This window comes from Colossoma macropomum, unplaced genomic scaffold (genome assembly GCF_904425465.1).
Source record: "Colossoma macropomum unplaced genomic scaffold, Colossoma_macropomum, whole genome shotgun sequence".
Classification (NCBI taxonomy): domain Eukaryota; kingdom Metazoa; phylum Chordata; class Actinopteri; order Characiformes; family Serrasalmidae; genus Colossoma; species Colossoma macropomum.
In genome coordinates, this window is record NW_023494793.1 from 20,286,854 (window position 1) to 20,313,424 (window position 26,571).

General features: G+C 39.4%; 1 protein-coding gene across 1 annotated transcript in view; it reads left to right on the forward strand.

Moving 5' to 3' along the window:
* Positions 1 to 26,571, forward strand: part of nphp4 (nephronophthisis 4) — a 262,276-nt gene that overhangs the window by 60,610 nt on the left and 175,095 nt on the right. The window contains exon 6 of the mRNA XM_036578771.1: positions 3,342 to 3,475. Coding sequence (XP_036434664.1) covers positions 3,342 to 3,475 — 134 coding nt within the window. The remainder of the gene's footprint in view (positions 1 to 3,341; positions 3,476 to 26,571) is intronic.

Genomic DNA, 26,571 nt, shown 5'->3' on the forward strand with positions numbered 1-26,571 from the left:
AGTGTTTGTGAGCATGCTCTGGCTGTTACAGTGACAGACTGACTGATCCTTCAGAGTGAAGCTCCATTGGCTCGAACTAAGACAAATATCCAGGCCTGCTTGCTTCTGTCTGCCACATAACACACACAGAAACCCTTATCTGTACACATACAGAGGGTACACACAAACATCTTCAACAAGCAGAATTCATAAACACCTCTTTCATGAATGTACATACATTTTGAACACACAGGTGGTATATACAGTATTGTGCAAAAGTCAGAGACCACCCTTCATTGACTTAATTCCCAGGCAAAACAGCCATTAAGTTTGTCCTCTTTATTTTTAGTGTCAGGGAAAAGGCACAAAACATACATATGACAGAAAATTCCCCAGAAGCCTTGTTGTTTAGAGTGTCCACACTTTGTCTTTATTACAGCTTCAATTCTTTTTGGGAGACTTGCTTTCAGGTGTATTTCCATACCTCCAGAGTTCAGTCTTAGAAGTTGGTTGTATTTTTTTTGCTTCTCACTATCTCACAAAGTAAACCTAAACAGATTCACTGACGAGGTCTGGGTTGGTCAGTCCACTGTTCTGACAACACCACCGACTTATTTGTTTGATTAGCAAATTTTCTTTTCTTGGTAAGGGCTTCTTGACAGCTACACATCCTTACACAGTGGAAGGATGGCTAGAAACACTTGTGGATTTAATCAGATCTGAAGCAAAATTGGAGCCTCCTAAAGATGAAAGCTTTAAGTACTGTTTATCTGTTGGTGACAGTTTTGGAAGTTTATTACGTCCAATTTGTCCTGTATATTTTAATACATTTTTTAACTCTAGTTTTGAAAGTAGTATTTTTTCGCTTATTTTTCTTTGACTTTTCCAATCCTAATGCAAGTGGTTTGTCTTGTATTTATTTTCCTCAGAAATCTCCTGAGATATGAGTGACTTGTGCTTGTGGTTTTGAATAGGTGGTCTCTACGGCTCTAAGGAAACTCTACATAGAAATATACATTTATAGATTTGTCTCATATGCAGCCAGGCATATACACATTACGTCAGTATGTATCGAAAAGCAGTTATGTGTATCCTGTAGTACACAGTAGTTAAACACGAGGCAGTGTTTAATATAAAGCATTACCTCATGCATAAATTCTAAATGAGTTACACGTTACATAACTCGTAGCATATAGCGTAAAGGTAGGACATTATACCATGTGTTATACATTATACAGCATATGTTGTGTAGAAGCTGTGGCTGGCTGTGCTTTGAGCTCTGTGGAACAGACATATTTTTGTATGTATTAATTATGAAAGATGTTTCCCTTCACCTGTGTGTAGTTGAATGTTTTCTCGCAGCCACTAGGGAGAGTCTCTCTCTGGGTTTTCAGAGAGAGGCCTGAATTAAACATCAAGGATGAGTTCTCATAAAGAGAACACTTTGGCTTGTGTTTCTGGCACCGCTGTAAGCTAGTGTTGTTAGGGTGTGCTCGACACAGCAGGCAAATGATGATAGCCATGCAGTGTGGACTCAAAACAATAACACTGTTCAAAAGCAAAAGTTCAACCAGTTTGTAAAGTTTGCACAGACCAGGTGTTTCCCAGAGAGCAGAGTATTTAATTAGCAGCTTGTATTTTTTGATATATTGTATCAGTCTTGCTCTAAAGCTAATTCTTGAGGTCTGATTGAGATTGTTACTTGCTGCTGTTGCGGCTGAGTTTCAAGTGGGTTGCAGGATGCCTTATGTTATAGATATTTTATATGTTTCATGTACTTTTCAAGCAGCTAAAGTTCCATGAAAGTGACCCTGTAAAGCCAGCAATAAAGGTCAAAGGTCAAAGGTATTGCCAGCAATAAAAGCATTGTGCAATTTATTATTATATTTCTCATTAAAGTGTAAATTGTACATTTTCAGTCAGTACCAGAGTTGTGTTTGCAAGTAGAAGCTATTTACTATGATTTGAATTTGGTATAAAGTTATTGTTGTACGGACAGTTTTGTTTCATGAAAAAAAACAAAATAAAAAAACAAAAACAAAATCTTGCCACTTTTCAAAGTTGCCTTATATAATATAATCTGGAAATATAACCACATTTCACTGAATTGTCAAATTTTGTGCAGAATTAAATCATTAAAATGTAAACAAAGTAATTTAAAGTGGTTTAATGTGAAATGCACCTTTCATTAGAAACATGCACAGCAGTGGCGAAATGAAACCAGATGTCCAGAAGTGCTTTAAGCCTCCAGAAGCTTCCTCACTGAAAATGAATATGTAAAATAATATGCATGGTTATTCAGGTATTGCTTAATTGCTAAGACATTGGTTTATATTTTTTCAAATGCATTCATGGCGCAGTGGTACTTGCAGGGGGTTGTAAGTCAAAATAGTTCTCAATGAAAATTGTATTGCTGTATTTAAAAAATTTACCACTACTTTACTGTTCTTAACATTACTTATAAATATGTCTAGGCCATTTTGTATAAAAAATAATACAACTATATTTGTGTTGTGGAAATCCAAGCTGCTAAGTTTCTGTACAATTCCACTGTGCAATTTCACATCAGACTTTGATTACATCTCAGTGATTGAATTATGCAGAAAATATTAAAAATCATTGGAATTCCCCTTCAAACACAGATATTTCTATTATTTTCACACGTAGAACACTAGAGCAATACAGTTGATAAGACAAGTCACCATTGAAAGAAACAGGACTTTGAAACAAGCTAAAAAAGTACTCACGTGAAACCCGTTGGTTGAGAATATAGATCAAATATAAATGTTGTCATTGTACAACTATATAATATAATTATATTATTATATATAGCTATATAATATAAATATTATATAGTTATATATAATATATAATCATATATAACCATAATTAATTATTTAATTACATTTAAATAATTATATAGTGTGAATCAAATATGTAACTATATAGTTTAGTATGTAACAAACTATATAGTTTTTTCAAGGTCACCACACATTAGTGATATTTCAGGACTGGCTAAATGGTGGTCCTCTGCTTTACAGTGGTACCAGATCGGATCTGCTATCTCTCTTACCTCAAGCCGGACAGCAGCATCCGTCTTGATTAAAAGAGCCTCCTGTTCATTTTCATGTCTGATTTAACTGCCATTAGTGTCTAGAGCTTTGGCACTCTCGAGTGCCAGTTAATAGAATTTTTACCCACTAATCAAATCCTTTGTTTAAGTGGCGTAAAAAATGAATAACTGCTGCACATTAAAGAAAGTGCACATAAGGCATCAGCCGGGCAGATGGAGCCGGCTGAGCGGGACGGCAGTAAAGGAAACTATAACATTTCACACTCTTCCTGTTCATGTGTTCCAGCAGACGCGCTGCGGAGGCCTCGACTGCTGCCAGAATTCCCATGTGTGTTGGATAGGGTGTGTGTGTCCCTCGCCCCTTCCATGGAGGTCTTCGAGGCAGACTTGCTGCAGATGCTCAATAATGACAGGCACAACACGGTAATACAGCACCCACTTTTCTCTTCTTATATATCGCTGCTGTTGGAACCTTGTATCTCTAAAATGGTAACTTTACAGGAGATGGAAAAAACATGCTTTACTTTTATTGTAAGTCAATGGAACACTTTCAGATTATGTCAAAAACTGAAAAATGAAAAATGGAGAGGTTTTGTTCTGACAGCAGCGATATATTGTATGCAAATATTTGAGCCAACCTGGTCAAATCGCATGTTTTGTCATTCGGATTTTTTGTTGAAAATACCTACGCATCCTCTACAGAGAACACACTGTTGCACATTTAAATGCACAATAACTCTTCATTTGCTGAATTTAACATATTGAGGAAAACGTGTGGCCTGTGTATTTCATAGTTTATGTTTTCAATGTGTTAAACTGTTATCAGATAATATACTTACATAACGAAGAGGAAAGTCAAAGGGAAAAAGTGGAAAAAAAAACAGCAGTTTTCAAATCTGCTGGCAAAAGTGGGACTCCTAACAGCCATGCAAGACTTAGTAGACCACCAAAACTGTCAGCATCAGATAAACAATGCTTAAAGCTTTGAGAGGAGAAAATCAAGCTCCACTCTTACTTCAGATCTGAAATCCACGAGTGTTTCTGTTTATCCTTCCACTGTGAGAAGGATACACTAGGAATCTGAAAGAATGTGTAGCTGTCAAAAAGCTGTTACTGAGTAAAGAAAGAAATCTTAATACCTTAATTGCTGTTTTGATGGGAATTTTTTCATTTATTAACTGAACAGCTCCTACTTGATTTCCTGATAGTATGTGTGGCTTACTACCTAAATCAACTGACTTCTTAGCTAAACGGCATCCACACGTGAATTCCCCCGGCACACCTAATGTAGGCTAAATCAAACAGGCCATCATTGCTGGGAGGAGCTATAGATGAGTTATGGGTACCATGGGGAATAGTACAGACTATATGTACTATATGTACTTTTGTATCTGTGTGTGTGTGTGTGTGTGTGTGTTGGTCTCTCAGTGTTCTGGCCTTTCTCTGTCTGTGTTATTGCTGTCATTAACACACCCACGTGAGACACAGACTGTATGTTTTATTTTGAATACAATGGAGCATAATCATTACTCACTGTGCGCTGGGCCTCGCTGAAAGAAAACTATCATAAAGAATAATTATAGTGCCGCATTCTATTGTGCTAAGGTTTGGGGGGCTGAGTCGAGGGGAGCTGGGCCCATCCGCTGACTACTCAGTGTATCTGTGTCTGTGGACTTGTGTGTGTGTGTGTGTGTGTGTGTGTGTTTGCGCACGCTCTGGAACGAGCAAGCCAGCTCACTAACCATGTTTGACAGATGCGCTCGTGCGGTTGCAATTATTTACACGCTGACGATGGAGAGAGGGAGAGAGAGAGACTGAAGGAGGAAGGATAGACGGATGGATGAAAGTGAGAATCGATATTGCTGTCATGATAAACCTCTCGTTCCTCCCTCACATGCGTGCGTTTGTGTGTCTGTGCACAACAGCTGTTTACCTTCACTGAACTCTTGTGAATGTGTACTGTACACCAGAGGCGTAGGCAGAAGTACATTTTTGGGTAGAAATGTGAAGTGGGTAGGCCAACTTGGTAGATCCAGTTTCCAAATCCAAGCTTCAAGCTTTTGTCTGTTCCTGACAGCAGTGCAGTCACCATCCTACGTATTCCAGCACTTCCAATCTGTGGTGATATCAAACAATAGCAGGACTGTGTGCGTCAAAAAAATGCTGGGTTCCCATAAACCCTACCAACTCTGCACACCCTTTACTATACAGCATGAATCCACCCATGACGGGCATAATTTTTCCATAATAAAGACAACATAACTGAGTTCCAATCAGATAGCTGAGATGTACAAAGATAAGGAAAAACACAGCAAACTTTAAAACCTTAACCGAAGCATCCAAGGCTAAAGCATACTGCCACAGCAAGCGAGCCCAATGAAGAAGACATAACTCTTCTTAGAGTCCTAATTGGACAGCTAAGATGTGCAAAAACTGGAAAAACCACACAGTGAATCTAAACCTTCTCTGAAACATCCGAGGCTAAAGTACACTGCCAGTGACTAAATGCGTTAAAACATACTTTCAGTTGCAACAGCAGCAGTTTCTAGGCAGTGAATAGAGAGCTGAGGATAATAAGGCAGAGCTTGGTAGAGAATGGAATGATTTCATTGACCGTGATGCAGTGACAGCACTCGCAGAAAACAAATCAACAAATCAATTTATCTTACAAAAATGAAGCTTAAAAATATTCTGTTCCCACAGGCTTTGGTTGCATAGGCTTTCGGTCTCGGTAGGCCCAGGCCTATGCCCCTGCCGAACCTTAGTCTTACAGCCAGACTTTTTCTTATTATTTTGCAAAAATTCTGGTGCTTTTCACTTCATAATGTGGCTAAGAACTGCCTACATTTACAGGAAGAGGCCGTTTGACCTATGACCAATTGTGTTTTGGTTGCTGCGTGTGTGGAGGCAATTGTGAAAATCCCACAGATTTATATCTTGCTGTAAAAGGCTCATTTTTTATCATGATGTCTAGTGTAGGCAGTTGGACGCTATCGCTGGCTACAGTATAGCTAGAAAAACAAGACATCTTTGTTTCCCAGCTGAATGATAAAAAAGCGCTGCATGGAAGTGTGAGTACATGGAGCAGATCGCCAATCAGAAAGCAACTGACACAATTCTGATTGTTGTGACCAGCTTTGTGTTCAAAAGATATCAGACGCTTCGCTTCCATGTGAGGCTAAGACTAGCAATAAAGTGTATTTAATAATAATCTTGCTCATATATTGTGCTTAGAGAGTCCTCTAAAGACATAGTTTCCCCCTTACTCCAAATGTAGTCCATCAGTCAAGACATGTTTGGGGTCTGAAGTTTACTTCTTTAGTTTTGCACTGGAGCGACGAGGCTACATGGCAGCTGGCAAATAATCAAAATGCACATACAGCAGTTAGCATTGTGTGATCGCTCGGTAACTCTCTCTTTTTTCCTCGTTTCTTTCTCTTTTTGCTCTCTCTCACTCTCCTTCTCTTTCTTTTCTCATTTCTCTCTCGGACTCCTTCTTTCTCTCTCTTCATTTTCTCTCTCTAACCCCCTACTTTCACAATGTATAGTCATGTGTCCTATCAGTATGTGTGAATCCCAGTGCAAATCAGGGTGTTTAAGAGTGTGAAACTGTTTCCGGGATTGTGTGTGCATGTACACTGATCAGGCACAACATTATGATCACCTCCTTATTTCTACGCTCGTTGTTCATTTTATCAGCTCCACTTACTATATAGGTGCACTTTGTAGATCTACAGTTACAGACTGTAGTCCATCTGTTTCTCTGCATACTTTTTTAGCCTCCTTTTACCCTGTTCTTCAGTGGTCAGGACCCCCATGGACCCTCACAGAGCAGGTACTATTTGGGTGGTGGATCATTCTCAGCACTGCAGTAACACTGACCACTCACTGTCCACTCTATTAGGCACTCCTACCTTGTCAGTCCACCTTGTAGATGTAAAGTCAGAGAAAATAGCTCATCTGCTGCTGCACAGTTTGTGTTGGTCATCCTCTAGTCCTTCACAGCAGCACTGCTGTGTTTGATCCACTCAGACTAGCACAACACACACTAACACACCACCACCACATCAGTGTTACTGCAGTGCTGAGAATGATCCACCAACCAAATAGTACCTGCTCTGTGAGGGTCCATGGGGGTCCTGACCACTGAAGGACAGGGTAAAAGGGGGCTAACGAAGTATGCAGAGAAACAGATGGACTACAGTCTGTAACTGTAGAACTACAAAGTGCACCTATATAGTAAGTGGAGCTGATAAAATGGACAATGAGCGTAGAAACAAGGAGGTGGTCATAATGTTATGCCTGATCGGTGTATGTGTGTGCGCACGTGTGTGTGTGTGTGTGTGTGGGTGAGAGAGAGAAAAAAACGACGGAGATTCTGCGCTCTGCTTTAATTGTGGTGTTTCTACACTTTCCCTTATGTCCACTCTCGTTGTGCATGAGCGCTGTCAGACCAGCGTAAAACCTGTTAGCTCGGCTGTGCTACTCTCACAACACAAAGCTCATGTATGATAGGAAACAACCTACTGCAGAACTGCTGGGGTATTCCTCGTAGTACACACGGCCTTGCTTTCAGACTCCCTAAGTCAAACTTTGTTATAGATGTGATTCACGGAAGCCTCAAGCGCACGCAGGAGAGAGCCAGTGTAGTCTACAAAAACGGCTCAGACAAAATGCCTGAATGTGTTATTGATGGCTTCCACTTCGGATGCCGTGTGATCCGTTTTTAAATATTTATTTCTTTTTTTAAAGCAAGTAATTAAGCTCAGCACTGCAGAAACAGTATTAACAGTGACTGCGGAAAATTAATTTGGGATTTTGCCGGAGCAGTTTGGACATTTCTAATCTTTGTGCAATCAATATTCCATTACCTTCGGAGTCTCCATCGCAGTTTTAGAGCCTCTGCGTACGTTACACATGCACATTCATCACTGCGTGTTATTCGGAAAGCGATTGAGAGCAAAAGGAGCAGGCAGCCTTCAAATTCGATTTCTACGCAAATCAGACAAATCAGTCATTTCTAAAAGCAACCACCTCTGCTCAACATATCATTATGTAGTGAGGAAATGTGCAGGTTTTATTTATTCATCTTGTTTTCTGGCATTTATTTATTTTTCCATTGGAAGCTGACTTTCTCCTTTATGTCCTCTAAACCGTAGTTAGCCTCCAGTCTTGGACACCCACTGCACTGCAAGTGTTTTTGGGTTTTCTACACTTATTAAGTCATATGGATTGATAATTTAAGACCTTGAAGCAAATGAGGTGTAGTAAATAAATGAGGTGTGTTGAAACAGGACAAAGGAATATAGGACTGGAGGTGGGAAATGTTGCCTGTAAGCATTTTTAAGTTCTGGGACATTTTTTAAAAGTTAGGAAGTTTGTTTCTTTTGGCAAGTTTTCCATTTTGGAAACAGAAGATTTCACATGAAACTATTGGTTAGGTTCTGTTTTTGATTTCTTTATAGCCAAGTTGGTTGATGGACCAAATTTTATTGCTCATTTTTTAATCCGTATGGTCTTTTTCCCTCTACATACTTTGAAATATTTTCAAACAGCTTACATTTTTAGCAAGATGTAGCAAAAGCATTCAAATGCAGCAGACGTGCTTACATGCCTTGCATTGTTTACATCACACAATCGCAATATAGATTCAAAATAAATTGGCTGAATGACGATTGCAGGTAAGGAACGGAAATTATTCCACTTTTGGTTAATTTCGATCTTGCACTCCTACATACTTGATTCAAATGTCCAAATAGTAGTGGTGTAACGATTCACAAAATTCATAGTTTGCTTTGATATTTGCTTTGGTGATTTCTCAGTTCTACATTTTTTAAAGCAGAGAGAATATGGAGTGCCTCAAAATGTGGTGTCTATTTTCCTGTTATTAGTACATTCAGCACTGTAAAAGTCTTTAGAATGTCTTTATAAAACTCTTTATAAAAGTCTCCTGGCTTGTAGCTCACTCACTCTCTCATGTTCAGCAGGCTGAAATTTAAAAAATTTCGGAATTTTGTTGTTTCGTAAGAGCGGTGTCTTTGCATCAGTGACACTGTGTGTCCTTATTTTTGCTCTATGTTTGGTTTTGAGGAAAAAAGGAAGTGATGGTATACCCTCTCCCATTCAGTCTAATGATTTTTGGTTGGAGCTTCCAGAGCTGATCAGTATTATTGTAGCTATTGGAAACTAGGCAGGTTGGAAATCACAATGACTTTGCCACCATGCTAGCATGAGCTTGATTACACAACAGAGAAAAAAAAAACAAAAAAAACAAAAGAAAACAAGAAACAATATAAGCTTTTATAAACATTTGAATTGAATATCTAAACTTTTTTAGCAATTCGACAAAAAATTCAAAAAGATTCAATGGGATTTCTGTAAGGTCTGTCCAACCTAGCAACAGTTGCTGTGAAAAAGTGCATGTCAGTGGATCATGGATCAAGTCAACGGATCATGGCTAGATCAGTTGTTATGATCCTTTACACAATTTACAGAGTATTTTATGTGTGCTTTATTTGCTCCTGTTGAACGTATAGGTCAATGCTGTAGGCATGTTGAATCAAGTACTCTCAAACAATACAATAGCATACGATGTATTGTTACATCTATGCCATGTAACCTTAGAAAGAAAGCAAATCTGAATGACTCTACCAGCTTTTCAGTGAGTCCAATCTCCGCATAGTCTTAATGGGAAAGCTAGAGAGAGAGAGAGAGAGAGAGAGAGAGAGAGAGATCATCAATCTTCACTGGCGCTTGTCTTTTGTTTTCTTGTCTGACGTCACTTGTGCGCCGCCACCTTTTTGAAGTGATAATTCAGGCGTGATTGCAGTTGACTGCAGCCTCTAATTGGCCCTCGTGTGGGAGAGTGACCTTTCCAAGGTGCGACTCCTGATGCATTGTCTCTGCACTTAATACACACACAAACACACACACACACACACACACACACACACACAGATCTGATAACTGCCGAGAGTTGTGAGCTCCTAGGAGACACGGCAAAGAAGTGCAATTCTTTTCTTTGTTAACCCTTAGAAGATGCACTTAATAGTGATAATCAAAACAGAGTACTGTGCAGAAGTCAGAGACCACCTTTCATTGATTTGATTTTCAGTCAAAACAGCCATGAAATACAAGTGATTAATTTTTCAGGAGATATTTCTGAGAATAGATCTATTAAGATAATCCACTTGCATACGTTTCAGTTTCCAGTTTCCAAAACTAGATTTTAAAAATATTAAAATATACAGAGAAAATGGGACAACTGTGCAAGACCTGCTCGACCAGCAAAACTGTCAGCACCAGATAAACAGCTATTAAAGCTTTAATCTATGAGAGAGAGGACAAAATCAAGCTCCACTCTTACTTCAGATCTGACAAAAATCTACAGGTGTTAATGTCCATCCTTCCGCTGTGAGAAGACAACTCAACACTATGAGTCTGTTACTGAGAAAAGAAAACAAAATGGACTGACCACCTCAGAGTCCAGACCTCAGGATCGTGAGAAGGAGAAGATGAAACTTTGGAGGTGTGGTAAAATATCCCAGCAGATTTCTTTGAAAAACTGAAGGCAAGTGTCTTGAAAAGGAATGGAAGTGATAATAAAGGCTAATGCCCAATACCACTTCACCTCTTGCCCCTACCACTTAGCCCTTGGCCCTCATCCCTTACCCCTCCGCTTTACAGTCGGTGAATACCTGATGTCAGCTGCATATCACCAATGAATTAGGGGTGGGTGATAATAAGTAACTGTTGGTCCGCCTCTTTGAAAACATATGATGCCCTAAATTTAACTGAAGACCAGCAGCGAGGTTGCTAAACTTTACCCTCCTCTGCTATCACTGCAGACTAGCATGTTCTTTTTTATTTGATGGTTGTCCCATTTCGTAGGGAAAGACTTCAACCACTATCCCAAGGTGACACTCCAAAACAAGGGCTAGGGGTAAAAATAAGAAATGGGATTGGGCCAAAGTGTGGACATGCTAAATGCTGAAAAGTTTGACTTTTTTTTTCCTTAGTTGTTGAGGCTTCTGTGTATTTCCAAACCTCTCCTCATAGCAGCCCCATATTTATTGTAGTTATCTTCTAATACCTGGTTTGGCTAATCAGTGCTTCATTAAATTGGATCAGGAGTGCTGCTGATGGAATTTAACAAGTGCGTTTGATGACTGAGAGCCTCCAAGAGGGACCAATCTGTGATCAAGTTTTGTTCTAGCTCACAAGATTTCAAAATTTCAAATTCTGGTTATTCTTGATTAGATGTAAAAAAAAAAAAAATCTTAAGTTTATCCTAAAGATATGGTGATTTTACAAGCAAATACACACTTGCTTTCGAGATAAGTATTTTTAATCAATTTGCTTAGGTGCCAAAGACTGAAGCTGAAAAATAAAGAACTTAATTGACTTTTGCAGAGTCTTGTGTATAGTTATGCAGTCATAAATCGATTTCGATATAGCAAAACGACATTAGTACATCTAGACTTCTATGGGTTAAATAGCAGAGGGGATCCACCTTGCATGAAATAGCCACTAAATGCTGCGCGATGTTTCTTTTCATGCCTTTACCGCCAGCAGATTGATCGCTCATTGCTTGTCTTCTGTTCACGGTTGTCCTTATTATAAAAAACGAGTGCACCTGTGTGTGCCAGAGGCAGTAGAAAAGGGAAAAAGAGTACTCTTTGCTTTGAAGACTTTCATCCTAATTAAAGCGACTAGCCAATTAATACTCTCTGCTGAAGCGAACTAGGATCTGCTCCAAAATACCAATCACTTTGTTTGCTCATTCAATTTCTCTCTCTCTCTTCTTTTTTAAGGTGAAATATTTCACCTCATTTGGAATACGCTAAAAGCATGAATCTCATTTTATTTTTCTGCACTTTTCCGGGTGCAGGAGCAATGATTCACTGAACTTTTAGCACGTTGAGCGTCTGGCTTCCTCAGGCTGCTGAGGCTCAGTCAGATCCCCTTGACTGCCAGACAATGCCTCGTTAATCCAGTCAGCAGCCTCAGGAAGTGCCGGGGCAAAAAACGGTTTTGGGTGCTGCTTTGGGCGTGTTATTGTGAAGGTATATTTGGTAAGCAGTGGGAGGTTTTTGGGTTCTTCGCCGGTGTTCGGCGGTTATGAAAGCTGTACTTAGCTGTTCGTGTTGTGCGTTTGTGTTTGCTGTTTGCTGGACAAATCTTTTAGGGAAGCCAGTAGCGATGATCTCCATCAATGAGAGGAGTTTGTCAGTTTGATACTGAGTGTTTGAGTTTGTGTGTGTGTGTGTGTGTGTGTGGGCGGATGTGGATAACATGCTAATGATGCTGCTGTTACACATCCTGCATGACTCATTGCAGTATGAGTGAATGCTCTCAGCGTGGGCACACACACACACACACACACTCACGCAAAGCATACAAACAAATACACTAATGTAATTATCACACACATAAAGAGATAAAAGGAAGAACTATAATACCTTACAGTATACATAAGTTTGCTCAGCCTCCTGTCTTTAACCCATGAAATGATAAGGTTTGTGTTGTGTGTATGTGTGGATCCACACTTCAGTAACTACACAGATTATAGAGAAATCTCATACTGGAACATCTCACTGCAAAGAATAAAACAAGCCATAATGCTCACAACAGTAGTCAGAGACCGTCTTTCATTTATTTTATTATTTGCAGACAAAACAAGCAGTACTGTAGGCACAAATTATTCTTTTTCAGGGTCAGGAAAAAAAAAGCAGAAGATAAATATTCAACAGAAAATTATACAGCCCAAGGCTTCAGACATATAGTTGAATCGCTAGTGCTGACTGAACACTTACACTAATAACTATTTTAATTCTAATTTCTCCAAAAGTATCAAAAAGGAAGTTCTTGTGGAAAAGAGGGAAGGGTCTTCGTTTTATTCAAGCATCAAGTGGCAAGTGGTCTCCAGAGACCCAAATGCACAGACAGTCTCTGAACATCAGTTTTTATACCCTTAATCACCCTTCTTATCAGTTTTGGTTTTACATTAGTCTCCGATTTGTTCAAATTCTCTACATTACTTAATTCTCCCTAAGTCCAAATGTATACATCATTCCTTTTTTAAAAAACGGTTCCACTCTGTTCGTACCAGTCCATCCCACCTTTATATGATTTCATGTGAGTTCAAGAGGTTCACTAAAGCTAGAATCTTCCATGCACACAGCCTATGGTCTGTTGCCTTTCCTATGTTACCTCTTTGTAAGAGAAATTAATATTCTCTTTTAGCCAGTGCCTGATCTATTTGATTATTGATTACAATGCCTAACCTATTTGATCATTGATTAAGGGAGTGTTTATTCAAATTTTCCATCATTTCCCCCCTTTTTATAGGGTCACAAACCCTATAAATGATTACATGTGTAGCCTGTATCTCACAGTGGAAGGATGGACAGAAACACCTGTGGATCAAGAGTGGAGCTTGATTTTCTCCTCTCTCTCGAAGATGAAATTACTGTTTATCTGATGGTGACAGTTTTGATGGTCTACCAGGTCGTACACCGTTGTCAGGAGTCCCATTTTCTCCATATCTTGAAATCTTTCTGACTTTCTCCTTTTTTAACACAAGTGGATTATCTTATAACTAATCTCATCAGAAAAAAATCCTGAAAAATGTTTTTGAACTAGTATTTGATGTCCGTTTTGACTGGAAAAGAAATAAATGAAGGGAAGTTTCTGACTTGCTCACCAAAACACTCCCTGGAAACCTTTTTTTTCAGCACTTCATACCCAGTATGCAGAAATGGGAAAGATCATTTGACCATCTTAAACTAAAACCCCAGACTAAACGTAGATACATTAAGCTGCCAGTTTATTATTATTTATTAGGATGGGGAGATTGGTGTTGGATGATACAGAGTTTGATTGACAGTGGTAATTTCTCTGTCAGTAGGGGGAACTTTTACAAAGATGTAACATTAAAATGATTGCCCTCTTGACCAACATTCATCTATTTTGTCAAGATCTTTGATGTTGTAATCTGTGAAGGTTTGGGTAACTTTTTCTTTCTTTTTTTTAAATCACAGACAAATAAAAGTTTCCCTGCGTAAATGCATTAAAGAAATATTTTAAAGAAAAGAAACATTGGAAATCATTTCATTTTAACTAGTAGATATCATATATATGTGGGTGGTTGGCAAATGGTCAGTCAAGTTATCTATTATAGGCCACATACACATGCTAAATAGCACACAAAGTAACTACAATGCAGTGTTCATACTAAATTTACATTAAATTTAATTTTTTTTTTCCTCTAAGCTCTAGGTCATTTGATGATAACTGAATCTATCTTAAGGTGAAAATTACTTTTTAAAATGTGAAATATTTATAGAGGAGCTCTACTTTTACTCAACTAACATTTTCGAAGAGTATGTCCACTTAAGTATGGGAGTTGTGTACTTTGTGCACCTCTGTTCAATGCAAGCCAGTGATAAAATAAGCTAAACATTCCCAAAATGTAATTGAAATTGATTCAAGAATATTGTTTGTTTGCCATTTAATGGCAAAATTTGTGGTTTGATTTCAATTAAAGCTATTATTATTTCTATTTGTTGCCTCATTCTTTTACATGATAGCCTTTTGACGTTGTGCCAACCATCCCTATAGCATGTGCCAAGCATCCCCCAGCTGATGTCTTGAGCTTTTCACGCATAACCGTCTCAAGGATTTACAGAGAATGGCGCGATAAGCAAAAAAAAAGTGATCCTGTGAATGTAAACAGCTTGTGGATCATATGGGTCAAAAGAGAATGATGGGCCACAACCATGCAAATCACTCTTTTAATTCAGCAGTGGTGTGCAGAACATTATCTCTGAACGCTCAACTCTTCAGAGCTTGTCTTGAACGGGGTACAACAACCAGAGACTCTTAACTGGTGCTGGTGTTGTGAGAAAGCAGTGGACACAGAAGCATCAAAACTGGGCTGTCGAGGCGTGGGGGGAAAAAAAAGTTGTTCATCGGTCTACTTTTTTTCTTGCATTAAGCCAAAGGTATGATACTAGTAGCAGCTCAGTGTACCCTACATCATTTCTTTAGGACGGTTTTTAGGACACTTAGGACACTAACAATTTGCAATGGGAGAATTGAGAATAGAAATGTTGGGAAAGGTTATTGTGTTCATACTTTCCCTCTGTATGGTACTTAAACCATGACTCAGTTCAGATAACAGTTACTCTGTATTTCTTCGAAACTCGCACCAAATTACTTCTTGGAATATTGTGTTTTATTTATGACGTGCAGTTCCCGCTGCCCTGAAGTACGTTGCTCTTCTTGCTCATTAAAGTAATATGCCAGATAGGAAATCAGTCATGTCTGAGAATACAAGGAAGAAGCTTTCATGCTTCATAACTCATATTAATAACAATAAAATTATGTTCCATTTATACATTAGATAATCGTTGATTTATTTATGTAATGGGTTTTCAGTAAGGACCCACCAGTATATTGGTTGGCTGATATTGATGTTCCCGTAGATTTACTAGTACCTGTGAAAATCCCACCACTTATTTGTGCCTTGTTTTATGCTGTAACAAACACTTAGCTCTGGTGTGAGAAAAAAACCTTTATATAGCAATAGTAGTTGCATACTGCATACACACAAAGGCTTTGCCAAAATTTTATTTTCATCATCTGCCTCTTGCATCAGTGCAGCTGCTTAATTTAAACACAAAACTCCATGGTTATGATGACAAAAACAAAATGTACCAAAATATACCTTTAGCACATGGACATATTAAAACACACAAAAATACTTCTGTGATTAGCACTGGTTAAAGGTAAGAGAACATAAGAGAGAGACTTTCTCTCACAGCTACAGTTTTCCCAGACCTGCCGTCTGAGAGGGAAGTTTTCCCAGGCCTGCTGACAAAGAAACTACCCCACACCTGACAAGTTTTCACCAGACATGCTGGCTGAAGGACTCCACAGCTAAGGAGTTTTCTGAGGCCTGTTGGCCAAGAAATTTTACACCGTAGCTAAGGAGTTTTCCTAGGCCTGCCTGCCTTTACACCACAGCTGAGGGGTGTCCCAGACCTGCCAGATGAGGGACTGTGTGGCTTAGGAGTTTTCAGAAGGTGGCTCGCTGAGACAGTACACTCTGTGACTGAGGAGGTTTCGCAGGGATGATGGCTGAGGAAGTTTAAGCCTTGGCTGAGGAGTTTTCCCAACCTGCTGGCCAAGAACTTTATACCACGTCTAAGGAGTTTTCCTGGGACTTCCAGCTGAGAGGCTTTTTTTCCTGTGTTCTGAGAAATCCCCCCCCACATCAGCTAGGGAACTGTTGATTTGTGGGTCATTGTTGTGAAACAGTGTTTGGTCTGAAACACTTTATGAAGTAAACACAGATAACAACATATACAATTTTTCAGTCAAAAGTATTGAAAATAGAAATGGGTTTTAAGCTGCTTGGTATAGCAATATTTTCATATAGGTTGGACTCAATCAGGTAGGATTTGGACTGCAAAAACAAATGTTTTGTTCCTACATACTGATGTTTTGCATTGTGTTAGTTCAGTCAATTTAATGCTTCAGTTGAACAGCTGAATGACCTCATAATTTTGCCTCCCCCCTTAGACACTGTCGTGCTGGTGGTGTAGGAGCATGACATAGGCTTGACATCCGTAGGCTTTGCGTAGTGCTCTGTTTTGTCTCATTCTGCTCTACACTCTTTAATTTCCTGAAGAACCATGTTTGTAATTGAGATGTGTGAGTGTAAAGAATCTTTCAAAGGCATAACGAACCTTCTTTGAACCTCAACCTTATGTGGAGGTTCTTTAAGTTTTTTTTCTTTGAAGAACCATACAGTGAAAGATTCTTTAGGCGACCAAAAATGTGTTTTGATGTGACGCAAAGAACCCTGTTTGGCACGCTTTTTATTTTAAAGGGGACAGCTACGAGCGACCATAGGCCTACAGTAGGTGTCCAGTGTAAAATAAATAAATAAATAAATGAATAAATAAAAAAAAAATGTGTAAAATAAATGGCATTAATATCATGGCTGACCGCATATGATCTCTGTGATAATTTCCATTAGGAACAAGCTAATGTTGACAGCCGTGTGTTTGCTTTGAACTCATGATAGGCATTTCAAAGCCAGGCGATGCTTGTGTAGTTGAGATCGCCACAGGCAGTTGAAGTTGTGATGAAGTTAAGCTTTTTTTTACTTTGACACAGCTCCACACATTTTACACTGCAGCCAGGAGCAGGTGAAATATGTAGCTAGGCAACGTAGGATTTGATTTGTGAGGGTATAACAAAAGAAGTGTCAGGAAACAAGGAAAGTGTTTAGTGAACTAGCTTGCTGTGTTACCATGTATGTATTAAGTGATCCACACTACAGACCTAAACTGTATTTATCTGACATGATCCAAATTGAGAAAATTCAGGCCTGCCAGTGTCTCAGTGCTCAGGAGAATTTGTTTCAATGGACCAGATTTTTAAAATACACTTCTGCACTGAAACATGTACAAAGCAGTGCAAAGTCTGGTGCTTTACACAATCCAAATGCCAATATTTGTTGTTTTCAAAGGAAAAAAAGTGCAAACTAGAATGTTTAACCTTCTCAATTCCTTGAGACCACCGGTGGTTCCAAAACGCACTTCGTCATATTCTTCAAAACTTTCATATTTCATAAGCTACATTCAAAAGGTGTTATATGAGAGTTGTAACTGTCTTCTTTCCAGTCAAATAGATGGGTGATGTAATTTTAAACCCTTATAATGAAAGAAGCTGAACTGAAAGTCAACCCATTTTTCCACAAATCTGGGTTATAAACTATAAACAGATGGCGTCTCTTCAGTGATCTGCTCTGTAAAAATTATTTTTATAAAATAATACAAAGAGCATCTAAGATTTTTGGCTTTCAGCAGTAAATTGTAAGCATATAGCAATATGTGTATCATAAAACACATGTTCTGTTAATTTGAGGGGAGCTTTTACAATAAATAAATAAATAAATAAAACAAAAATTTACATTTATTTCATGCTGTTACTGAATAATTTGCCTTACGATTTGGTCATGTAAATTCAGATGGAAAAAACAAAATATACCCTGGTCAGTAAGAGGTTGAACAGTTTTTGACTGAATGCGGTCAGACAGTGGCAAGTAAGCAAGTTTTCATCTGTATTTTTATGCTTGCTGCTAAATGTTTGTGCTAGTATTTGTTATATACCAGCGCTATCACCTAAAAGTTCAAACCTCCAGCTCCCGCCCTATGTTCAACTTTTATTTTTTACTGTTTTTTTGGTGTTCTTTTTTTTTTTTTCTTTCCTTCGGTTAACTAAATACCTTCTTTCTTAACTCTTGTGGAAACTCAAATATCAAAATCAGTGAATATTCTTAGTAATTAGCTAATTAGCTAATACAAGTCTCTAGTAAGTAGCTAATAATCATCTAATAATATTCTTGATACATATGAAAGGAAGTGTAGTTAGCTGCTAGGTTTGCTGCTTGGCTAAGCACTGCACAGCCTACCTTTTGCATGTGCATCTTCACTTATGCAGCTGCTCCCTGTTTTAGCTTAAAAATACAATTTGATCTCGTTGGTGAGGGAGATTTTCTGGAAAAGTTGGAAAATTTAAGCATATATATTTTTCCCCACCACCATTCTGTGATCTCTCAAAATGATCTCCCCTGTTTGTGAACCACTCGTTTAAAACTGTGAACTTTTCGGGTTGCTTGATGTTTATGCTGAGTGCCATCTTTAAACTTAAAAAACATAACATTGACTTAGAAATCTGGCATTGATTGCATATGTATTTTCCTTGCATCTTGTGAAATGCAACATTTAACTATGTTCAAATAATAAAAAAAAAAAATGGAGAGTAATGGAAAAAATCAGATCAAAGCTGCCAGCTGTACCTCTGTTTAATTACACTAAGGTGCATATTTACTGTTCAACATTGTACAGTAGATACTATTTTACCATTTTTACTAGAAGACATTGCTTTACCTACAGACTTGATCGCATAGTTTGTTCTCACAAGACATCCAGGTTCCGGTACTGCAGTAAGTACATCACTTACTGCATTTTGCAGTAATTCTCCATTACGCAGAGCTGTTATACCGGATCCATTTGGCATTAAATTCTCTTAACTTCACTTTTAAATCTCATCAGAGCCATTTAATTTCCACTTTCTGATTTTGGGGAGGAACAGTGATTGAACCAGCAATAACGTGAGTGCTTTGTGAACATTGATTTACTCTTTATTCAAAGAACTGTTTTGATTTTTGCCATCTTCTGACAAATGTCAGTGGCCCTAGCTGACCTCTTTATGATTTTTAAAGATCTGAAGACTTGCTGGCCAGAGAGCTCTTTGGCGTGGGAGCTGGAAATGACCCAAACGCATCTTCATCTCCTGGCTCCTAGTGCATGAATACTGCTCAGCTGGAGTTTAATACAGCACTAATGTAATTGCCTATTGATCAGATAAGGTTGACTCAGTGTGCTATATGACACGGCCTGTTAGTGTCCTGCTGTTGTAGTGATAGCTTGGTACGTCGTTATGGATTAAAGCTGCAGGGTTATGCCACCAGCGTGGTTTTCTGACCCAACCCTGGTGCTTATAAATGGGGAATTACTGTTATGGGTTGGAATAAAGCAGTCACCTACAGCTTGTGGAAAAAGAAGGCCAACTGAATCTCTCCTTCTCTCTCTCAATCTCCCTCTCTCTTTCTCTCTTGCTCTCTCTTTTTTGTCTTTGAATGTCTGACCAGCTCAACCTAAAATTGGAGAAACCGTTGAGCCTGCAGTTAAGTCTCTGTTTGTTAATGGCCCTCGAAATAACCAGCACGTCCAGCGAAATAACCTTCAAAAACCAATTCTGTTTTCCATTCCCGGGGAAAATTTTTCGAAGTTCTTGAAGCTCAATCGCACAATGACAATGACTGCCCTTTCTACAGCTTGTCTTTTCTTCAAGCTGTTAAGTCTGTGTTTGGATTAAGTGATCTTTCTGCTTACATGCAGAGTCTTAGAATCTGTAAAATCAATTTGCTCTCCTACATTTTCATATTTGTGGCCACCTTGTTAGTGGAGCTGCTGAAGATTAGTTCTACAGCAGGGGATGTCTAGAAATATTGATACTGAAATGTTAATCTCTGAGGGTATAAGTCATATATTTTATCTTATATCTTACCTTCTCTCTAATTGCAAGAGAGTTCTTCTGTTTTCCAAAGTAAACTTTTAGATTCTGATAATGTTTTTAATAAGGGATGGAAATACACCTTGAAATCAACTTAATCACTAAAATGAAGGCAAAGAGAAGTGTGGTGTCAATGTTTTGATCGTGCCCTTTCTTCAAATAAGCAGGTCATTAGCATGTCTTTAGTATAGCAGCCTTTGTTGGATTGATTGTCATTTTTTTTAATACATAAATGTGGATTTAAGGCTCATTTATGCTCAATGTTAAATACAGATATAGACAGAGCCGTCTATTCATACTCTGCCTTCATTTCATCTATGTTTGTGCACATTCTCTGAAAGCTTATGGATATGAACAAAATGGAGCAGTACCACAGGAAGCCATGGGGGGCAGTGTAGCCAATAGTTCACGTGAGACATGATGCCAGTTTTTCTCATTGGTAATATATGTGAAAAAAATTCTCCGGCAACATGTCGCAAAGTATTTAATGGCCTCTCAGAGCACCACGTTCTGCACTGGTGCCTCTTTCGTCGCTTTTGTAGTTGGTGTATTATTATGACCTCCTCCTCCATAGCCATGTTTGTTGTTGGCAGAAGCTTTTTTACTCTGGACCGCCCTCTAGAGAATGTACTGCTTAACATCCATGCCAACATAAGGGACTCATGGAAGTATGTGGGCAGTTGTTTGAAATGGTTCTTTTTCGTATGTAAAGGGACTATAAATCAGCTTTCATGTGAATTTTCTGCAATTTCTTAAATGTAGCTTCTAAAAATATTAGTCCTGAAAAAAACTGAAATTAATTGTTAAATTTCTTTGTTATAGTTCTTGCACTCTGATTCTGACAACCACACCTGTGCTCTGTGACAACTAGCGTCTGTGGTGGGTTGGTTGCCACAAATGCACTATTTGCCATTATACCAATAAAATTACTACGTCATTCTACATTGAGTTCATTCTGCAACTAAGTTTTGGTGATATGAGTTATTTGGTTTGTAAGACAACCAACTCCGTGTTCCCCTAATTCAGGGTTCGGCAACCCAAATGTTAAAAAGAGCCATCTTGTCCTTTCAACAACAACATAAAAATATAATATAAACGAAAACGCAGACTTACTTTACTCTGCTTTAAGCTTTAGCTCAGCTGTAGCCGCTTTTCTCTCATCTCTGGCAGGAAACTTGTCTCTCAATGTTTTACCAAGCAGCTTCTCGGCAGCTTCTCGCATTCGCTGCTTCTTGTTCAAATTTTCCTGTTTCACCTTAAATGGTGCCTGATGAGCCAGAATGTAACTGCGGTACCATTTGAGGTGGAATGGGACAATTCGCACAGGAACAAAATGACTTCCGCTTCATGACTTTTTCGTGTTTGACAGCTTCTCGTTACAGATTAAACGTATCAGGAAACCAGCTGGAGTGCTTATAAATGCAAATACGTTAATTTGTCTCTAAATTTTCAATGTTTGTCTTAAATCTCTCTCATTGCTGTTTCGTTAGCTACTAGCTAGGCGAGATTGTAAAAGAGCCACATATTGCTGACCCCTGGCCTAAATCGATAGCCTTCTTTAGCTAAAGTCATTACTCTGCATTGATGGTCTTTACCACATTCCCACGGTCATCTTCGTCCCCGTCCGGAGAGCAAACGGTCTTTTATCATGAATTGAATTTGTTTAATAGTCTGTTATCTATTAGTTTTGTCTACCATCACAGTTAAAATGTGTAGTGATCTGCTATCACTGTGTGCTGTACTTTTTCAGACATAATCATTTAACTTGGCGCTTTATGCTCCTGCATTATTACTGTTAATAAGCACTGTTGTCAGTGTAGTGAAATGTTGCTTTTATTTAGCAATACTGGTAGGCTACTGCAACTAACTAGGCTAGCTTAGCAGCTGCTTTCTAGCTATGCTAAAGGCTCACTTATTACTCCACACTGCTGCTGCTGGCATTTTCTTGCTACCTTGCCATCACAGACGATCCAAATGTTTTGGGCTCCATACTTTGTTGTTATTTAAAATGTCAACTGAATAATTATCCTTATAATTAAATATAATCAGTTTATTTTTGACCAGATTCTAAAGGCATGTCGTGCATATATTGCAGGCCCGAGTGCACATTCTTGCAAGTTGTTTTGCATGTATGTTCCAGTCATTTCATCTTTGATCGTGTTCATCCGTCATTTGTAACATCCTCTGGCCTGAGATCATCCTTTCTTTCAGACCAGTGGAGAGTGAAGCATGTTAAAGCTCAGTGAAAGGGCACTTCATGGTGATGTGAAGGCATCAGCTCCCCAACCCCGTAAGAATGCGAGAGCTGCTTTTGCTGAGGAACGACAAAATCCCACATGAAGAGCCAAACGCAGCGTCTCTTTTAAGCCCTCCTGTTCCAAAAAGCATCTGTCAAGTACATCAAAGCCTTTTTGGACTGAGGCAAAAATTTGCTGTTTGGGATGAGAATGTTTCTTCCCTTCACAGACTAAAAAAATAAAAAATAAATAAATAAATAACAGAAAGCTGGCAGCGAGGGACCTTGAATAGCTCTCCAGGGTAGAACGATCACAGCAGTTTGGATTAGAATAGCGTGAGGAACTCAGAGATCTTGCCATTTTCTCCAGAACCGTACATGCTTTGTGCACCCAAATGGTAACATGAACCCATGATGATACCCATTCGAGGTAGACTAGGACCTGGTAGAAGGCCTTGAATAAATGATGGATGACAGAGCTGATTTCGCTTCAATGTTAAGACACTAAAGCTGCAGAGCAAGGTTGACCATCATTATTAGGATCTGCATGACCCTCTCTCTCTCTCTCTGTCTTTTTGTCTCTTTCTCTCTCACACTATTACCTTGTTTCCTCATAATTTTCCCTTTGCTTGCTTTCTCTCTTAGTCCCTTTTATTCTCTGTCTCTGTCTCTCACTCTGTCTCTCTCTCACAGTATGTCCGTATCTCTTATTCAACAGCTTTAATTCTCTCTTGTGCTCTTTTCCTCTCTTATTCTCCAATTTACTCTATTCTAGTCTCTCTCTGTGTCACCTTGCCCTCTTTCTCTCTCTTTCTTTTCCCATTCCCCCTGTCTTCTGCTCTCATGCTCTCTTTTGCTCTCTCTCAATCTCCCTTTCTCAATCTCTCTCGCGCTCAGTCTCCCCTCATCTCTCTCTCGCTCCTCTCTCACTCACTGTCTCTCTCACCTCTCTCCCTTCATTTGCATTCTGCCCTTGTACTCTCACAATTTCTCTCTTTCTCTCTCACAATATATACACCAATCAGGCATAACATTATGACCACCACCTTGTTTCTATGCTCATTGTCCATTTGATCAGCTCCACTTACTACATAGGTGCACTTTGTAGTTCTACAATAAGAAATTGTAGTACATCTGTTTCTCTGCTTACTTTGTTAGCCCCCTTGGTCAGGACCCCCATGGACCCTCACAGAGCAGGTACTATTTGGGTGGGGGATCATTCTCAGCACTGCAGTAACACTGATGTGGTGGTGGTGTGTTAGTGTGTGTTGCACTGGTCTGAGCGGATCAGACACAGCAGTGCTGCTGGAGATTTTAAACACCCCAGTGTCACTGCTGGACTGAGAATAGTCCACCAACCAAAAATATCCAGCCAACAGCGTCCTGTGGGCAGCGTCCTGTGACCACTGATGAAGGACTAGAGGATGATTAGCTCATACTGTACAGCAAGAGATGAGCTATCGTCTCTGGCTTTACATCTGCAGGGTGGCCCAGCAACGCAGGTGCATTCAATAGAGTGGACAGTGAGTGGACACAGTGTTTAAAAACTCCAGCAGCACTGCTGTGTCTGATCCACTCATACCTCTTTCTCAGTCTCTCTCTCGCTGTCTCCCTTCACCTTTCTCTCACTTCTCTCTTGCTTGCTGTCTCTCTCACCTCTCTCTCCTCACTTACACTCTGCCCTTGTTCTCTCACACTTTCCACGTCATTACTGCTCTCTATCTCTCTTTCTCTCTCTCTCTCTCTCTCTCTCTCTCTCTCTTTCTCTCTGTCTCTCATTTGGTCTTTCTCTCTCACTTCTTTCTTTCACATTCTCTCACACTTTCTTTTGCTCTCTCACTTCTTTGTCCCTTGCACTTTTTATCTTTTTGTTTTTTTGTCTTTCTCTCTCTCTCTCTCAGCATCTTTATGTCTCTTAGTATTTTTAATTCTCTCTCATGCTCTTTTGCTCTCTTATTCTCTGTTTTACTCTCTTCTGATGGCTTTCTTTTTTTCTCACCTCTCTCTCTCTCTCTCTCTCTCTCTCTCATTCTCTTTAATTCTCTTTCATACTCCTCTGTCTGTTTTACTCATGTCTGTGTGTCTGTTTGTCTGTCTGTTCTGTGGCTATGGAAATAGGGTATAATTTAACTGCAGGCTATTTCATTGTTCCCTCTAAGCTTCTTAGCTCTAAAATATTCATATTTTGGGGGCAGAAAACAAAATCCATGACGAGAGTGAGAGGAAGTGAGTGAATGAGTGAGAGAGAGACAGAGACGGAGGGAGAAGCGACAAAGATGAAGGAAAAGGAACAGAAATGAAAGATCGCTGTAACAGATGCACTGGGTTAGGCTACAGACATCAAGCTCTCTCTCTCTCTCTCTCTCTCTCCTCCATATTCACAGCACACTTTAAAACAATGCCATCTCCTGTCATCTGTGACGGTTTGCGTTGTTGGCAGCGGGGAGATGTGATAGATCCGAATCAACGCAGATGATAATTATGATATGGATGTAACGGAGAGCTGATGCTGGCGATGGTCTCATCACGCTTAGCCGCTGGCGCCTGACTGAGGCCTGTGAGTGAAGCCCCCCTGCTGGGAGGAAATTGCCTGTAATAAGTGGAGGAAGCGGCGCACATCCCAAGCGGCACGTGATCAGAAATGTGAGCCACTGCGAGCGTGCCGCCGTTTGGTAGTTTTGTACCACAACTTTGCTTTCTTATCATCAAATAGCTGCCTTCTAAATTCAAGGCTAAAGTGTTCATTCTTTAATCAAAAAAAACCCACCCGTCCTTTACAGCTCGGCACTTTCCCTCGTCTTTGAACGGACGAGAATGACAAGAATCTCCGATGAAGCCCGTTTCTTCATCTCCTCTTTGCTTTTGTGACTCATGGAGAAATCACACGAGCGAGAGGAAGAGAAAAGGCCTCCTCAGATGTGAAGAGAGGCAAACGCAACAGCATCGTGAATTCTAATGAGCATATTAATGCGCTTTCGTCTCTTCTTCTTTTTAAGCTGTCGGCGCTCATGGAAGCGTGTTTTGTGAAAACCGGCCATTATTGGACGCTGCAGCTCTCGTAGCACTTGTTAGCTGCCTAACTGACCGTTCACAATTACTTAATCATACGCTCCATCAGCCTAAATAACCTTGGGGCTGGATACTCCAGGTATTTGCTGAAAGCAGCCACAACACTACCTGATTTAATTACTTGATTATGTCTCTTGACTGCAGACAGGTTTGTTCATTAAAGCGGACCTCGCAGTGCTCTCCTGGAACAAATACTTGCGGAATGTGCAGTCTCCGAGGAGCTAAATATCCCCTTTTTCACATAACACTGACACTCTGCCTCTCTCGTTGCTTGCTTTGCGTTTTCTGTACAGTATCCTCCTGGTAATTGTGACCCCAAAAAAGTAGTCTTTGCTTTTACTTTGCCTACAACTTATTTTAGAGTGCAAAACAAGACAGTCATCCTGCTTACTTTGTTTAAGTTTGGTGTATTTGACATACATTGTCATGTCCTACTTCAGGGGTCATAACCCAAATGTTTAGAAGAGCCACAATATTTTATATCCATTTTACCACCTTGCCTGTAAATATATATCTCACTATGTTTAATGTGTTAGTGTAGGCTAACACATTTAATATAAACAAAAGTGCAGACTTACTTTACTCTGCTTTAAGCTTTAGCTCAGCTATAGGTGCTTTTCTCACATCTCTGGCAGGAAACTTTTCCAAAATTGGAATAGTTTCTTGTCAGCTTTCGATTTTTTATGAGGCTGAAGTCAGCTTCTCGTTCGCCAGCTACTCATTTGAATTTTCCTGTTCTGTTTGGTGCCTGCTAAACCATTGAAGGTAGAACGGCAAAATTCGAACAAGATGCTGGTGAACGAGAAACTGATTTAAGCTTTGTGATGTTTTAGTGTTTAAGAGTTTCTTATTGTGGATTAAATGTATCCGGAAACCAGCTGAGTGCTTACAAATGCAAATAAGTGCATTCATCTCCAAATTATCCATGTTCGTCTTAAATCTTTCTCTTTGCATTTACTACTACTAGCTAGGCGAGACTGTTATCTGTGTTGCTGTGTGACCAGCAGTCTGCGTACCAGCCTTCAGGGTTAAAGTGTGAATTAGCAACATTGACTTCAAT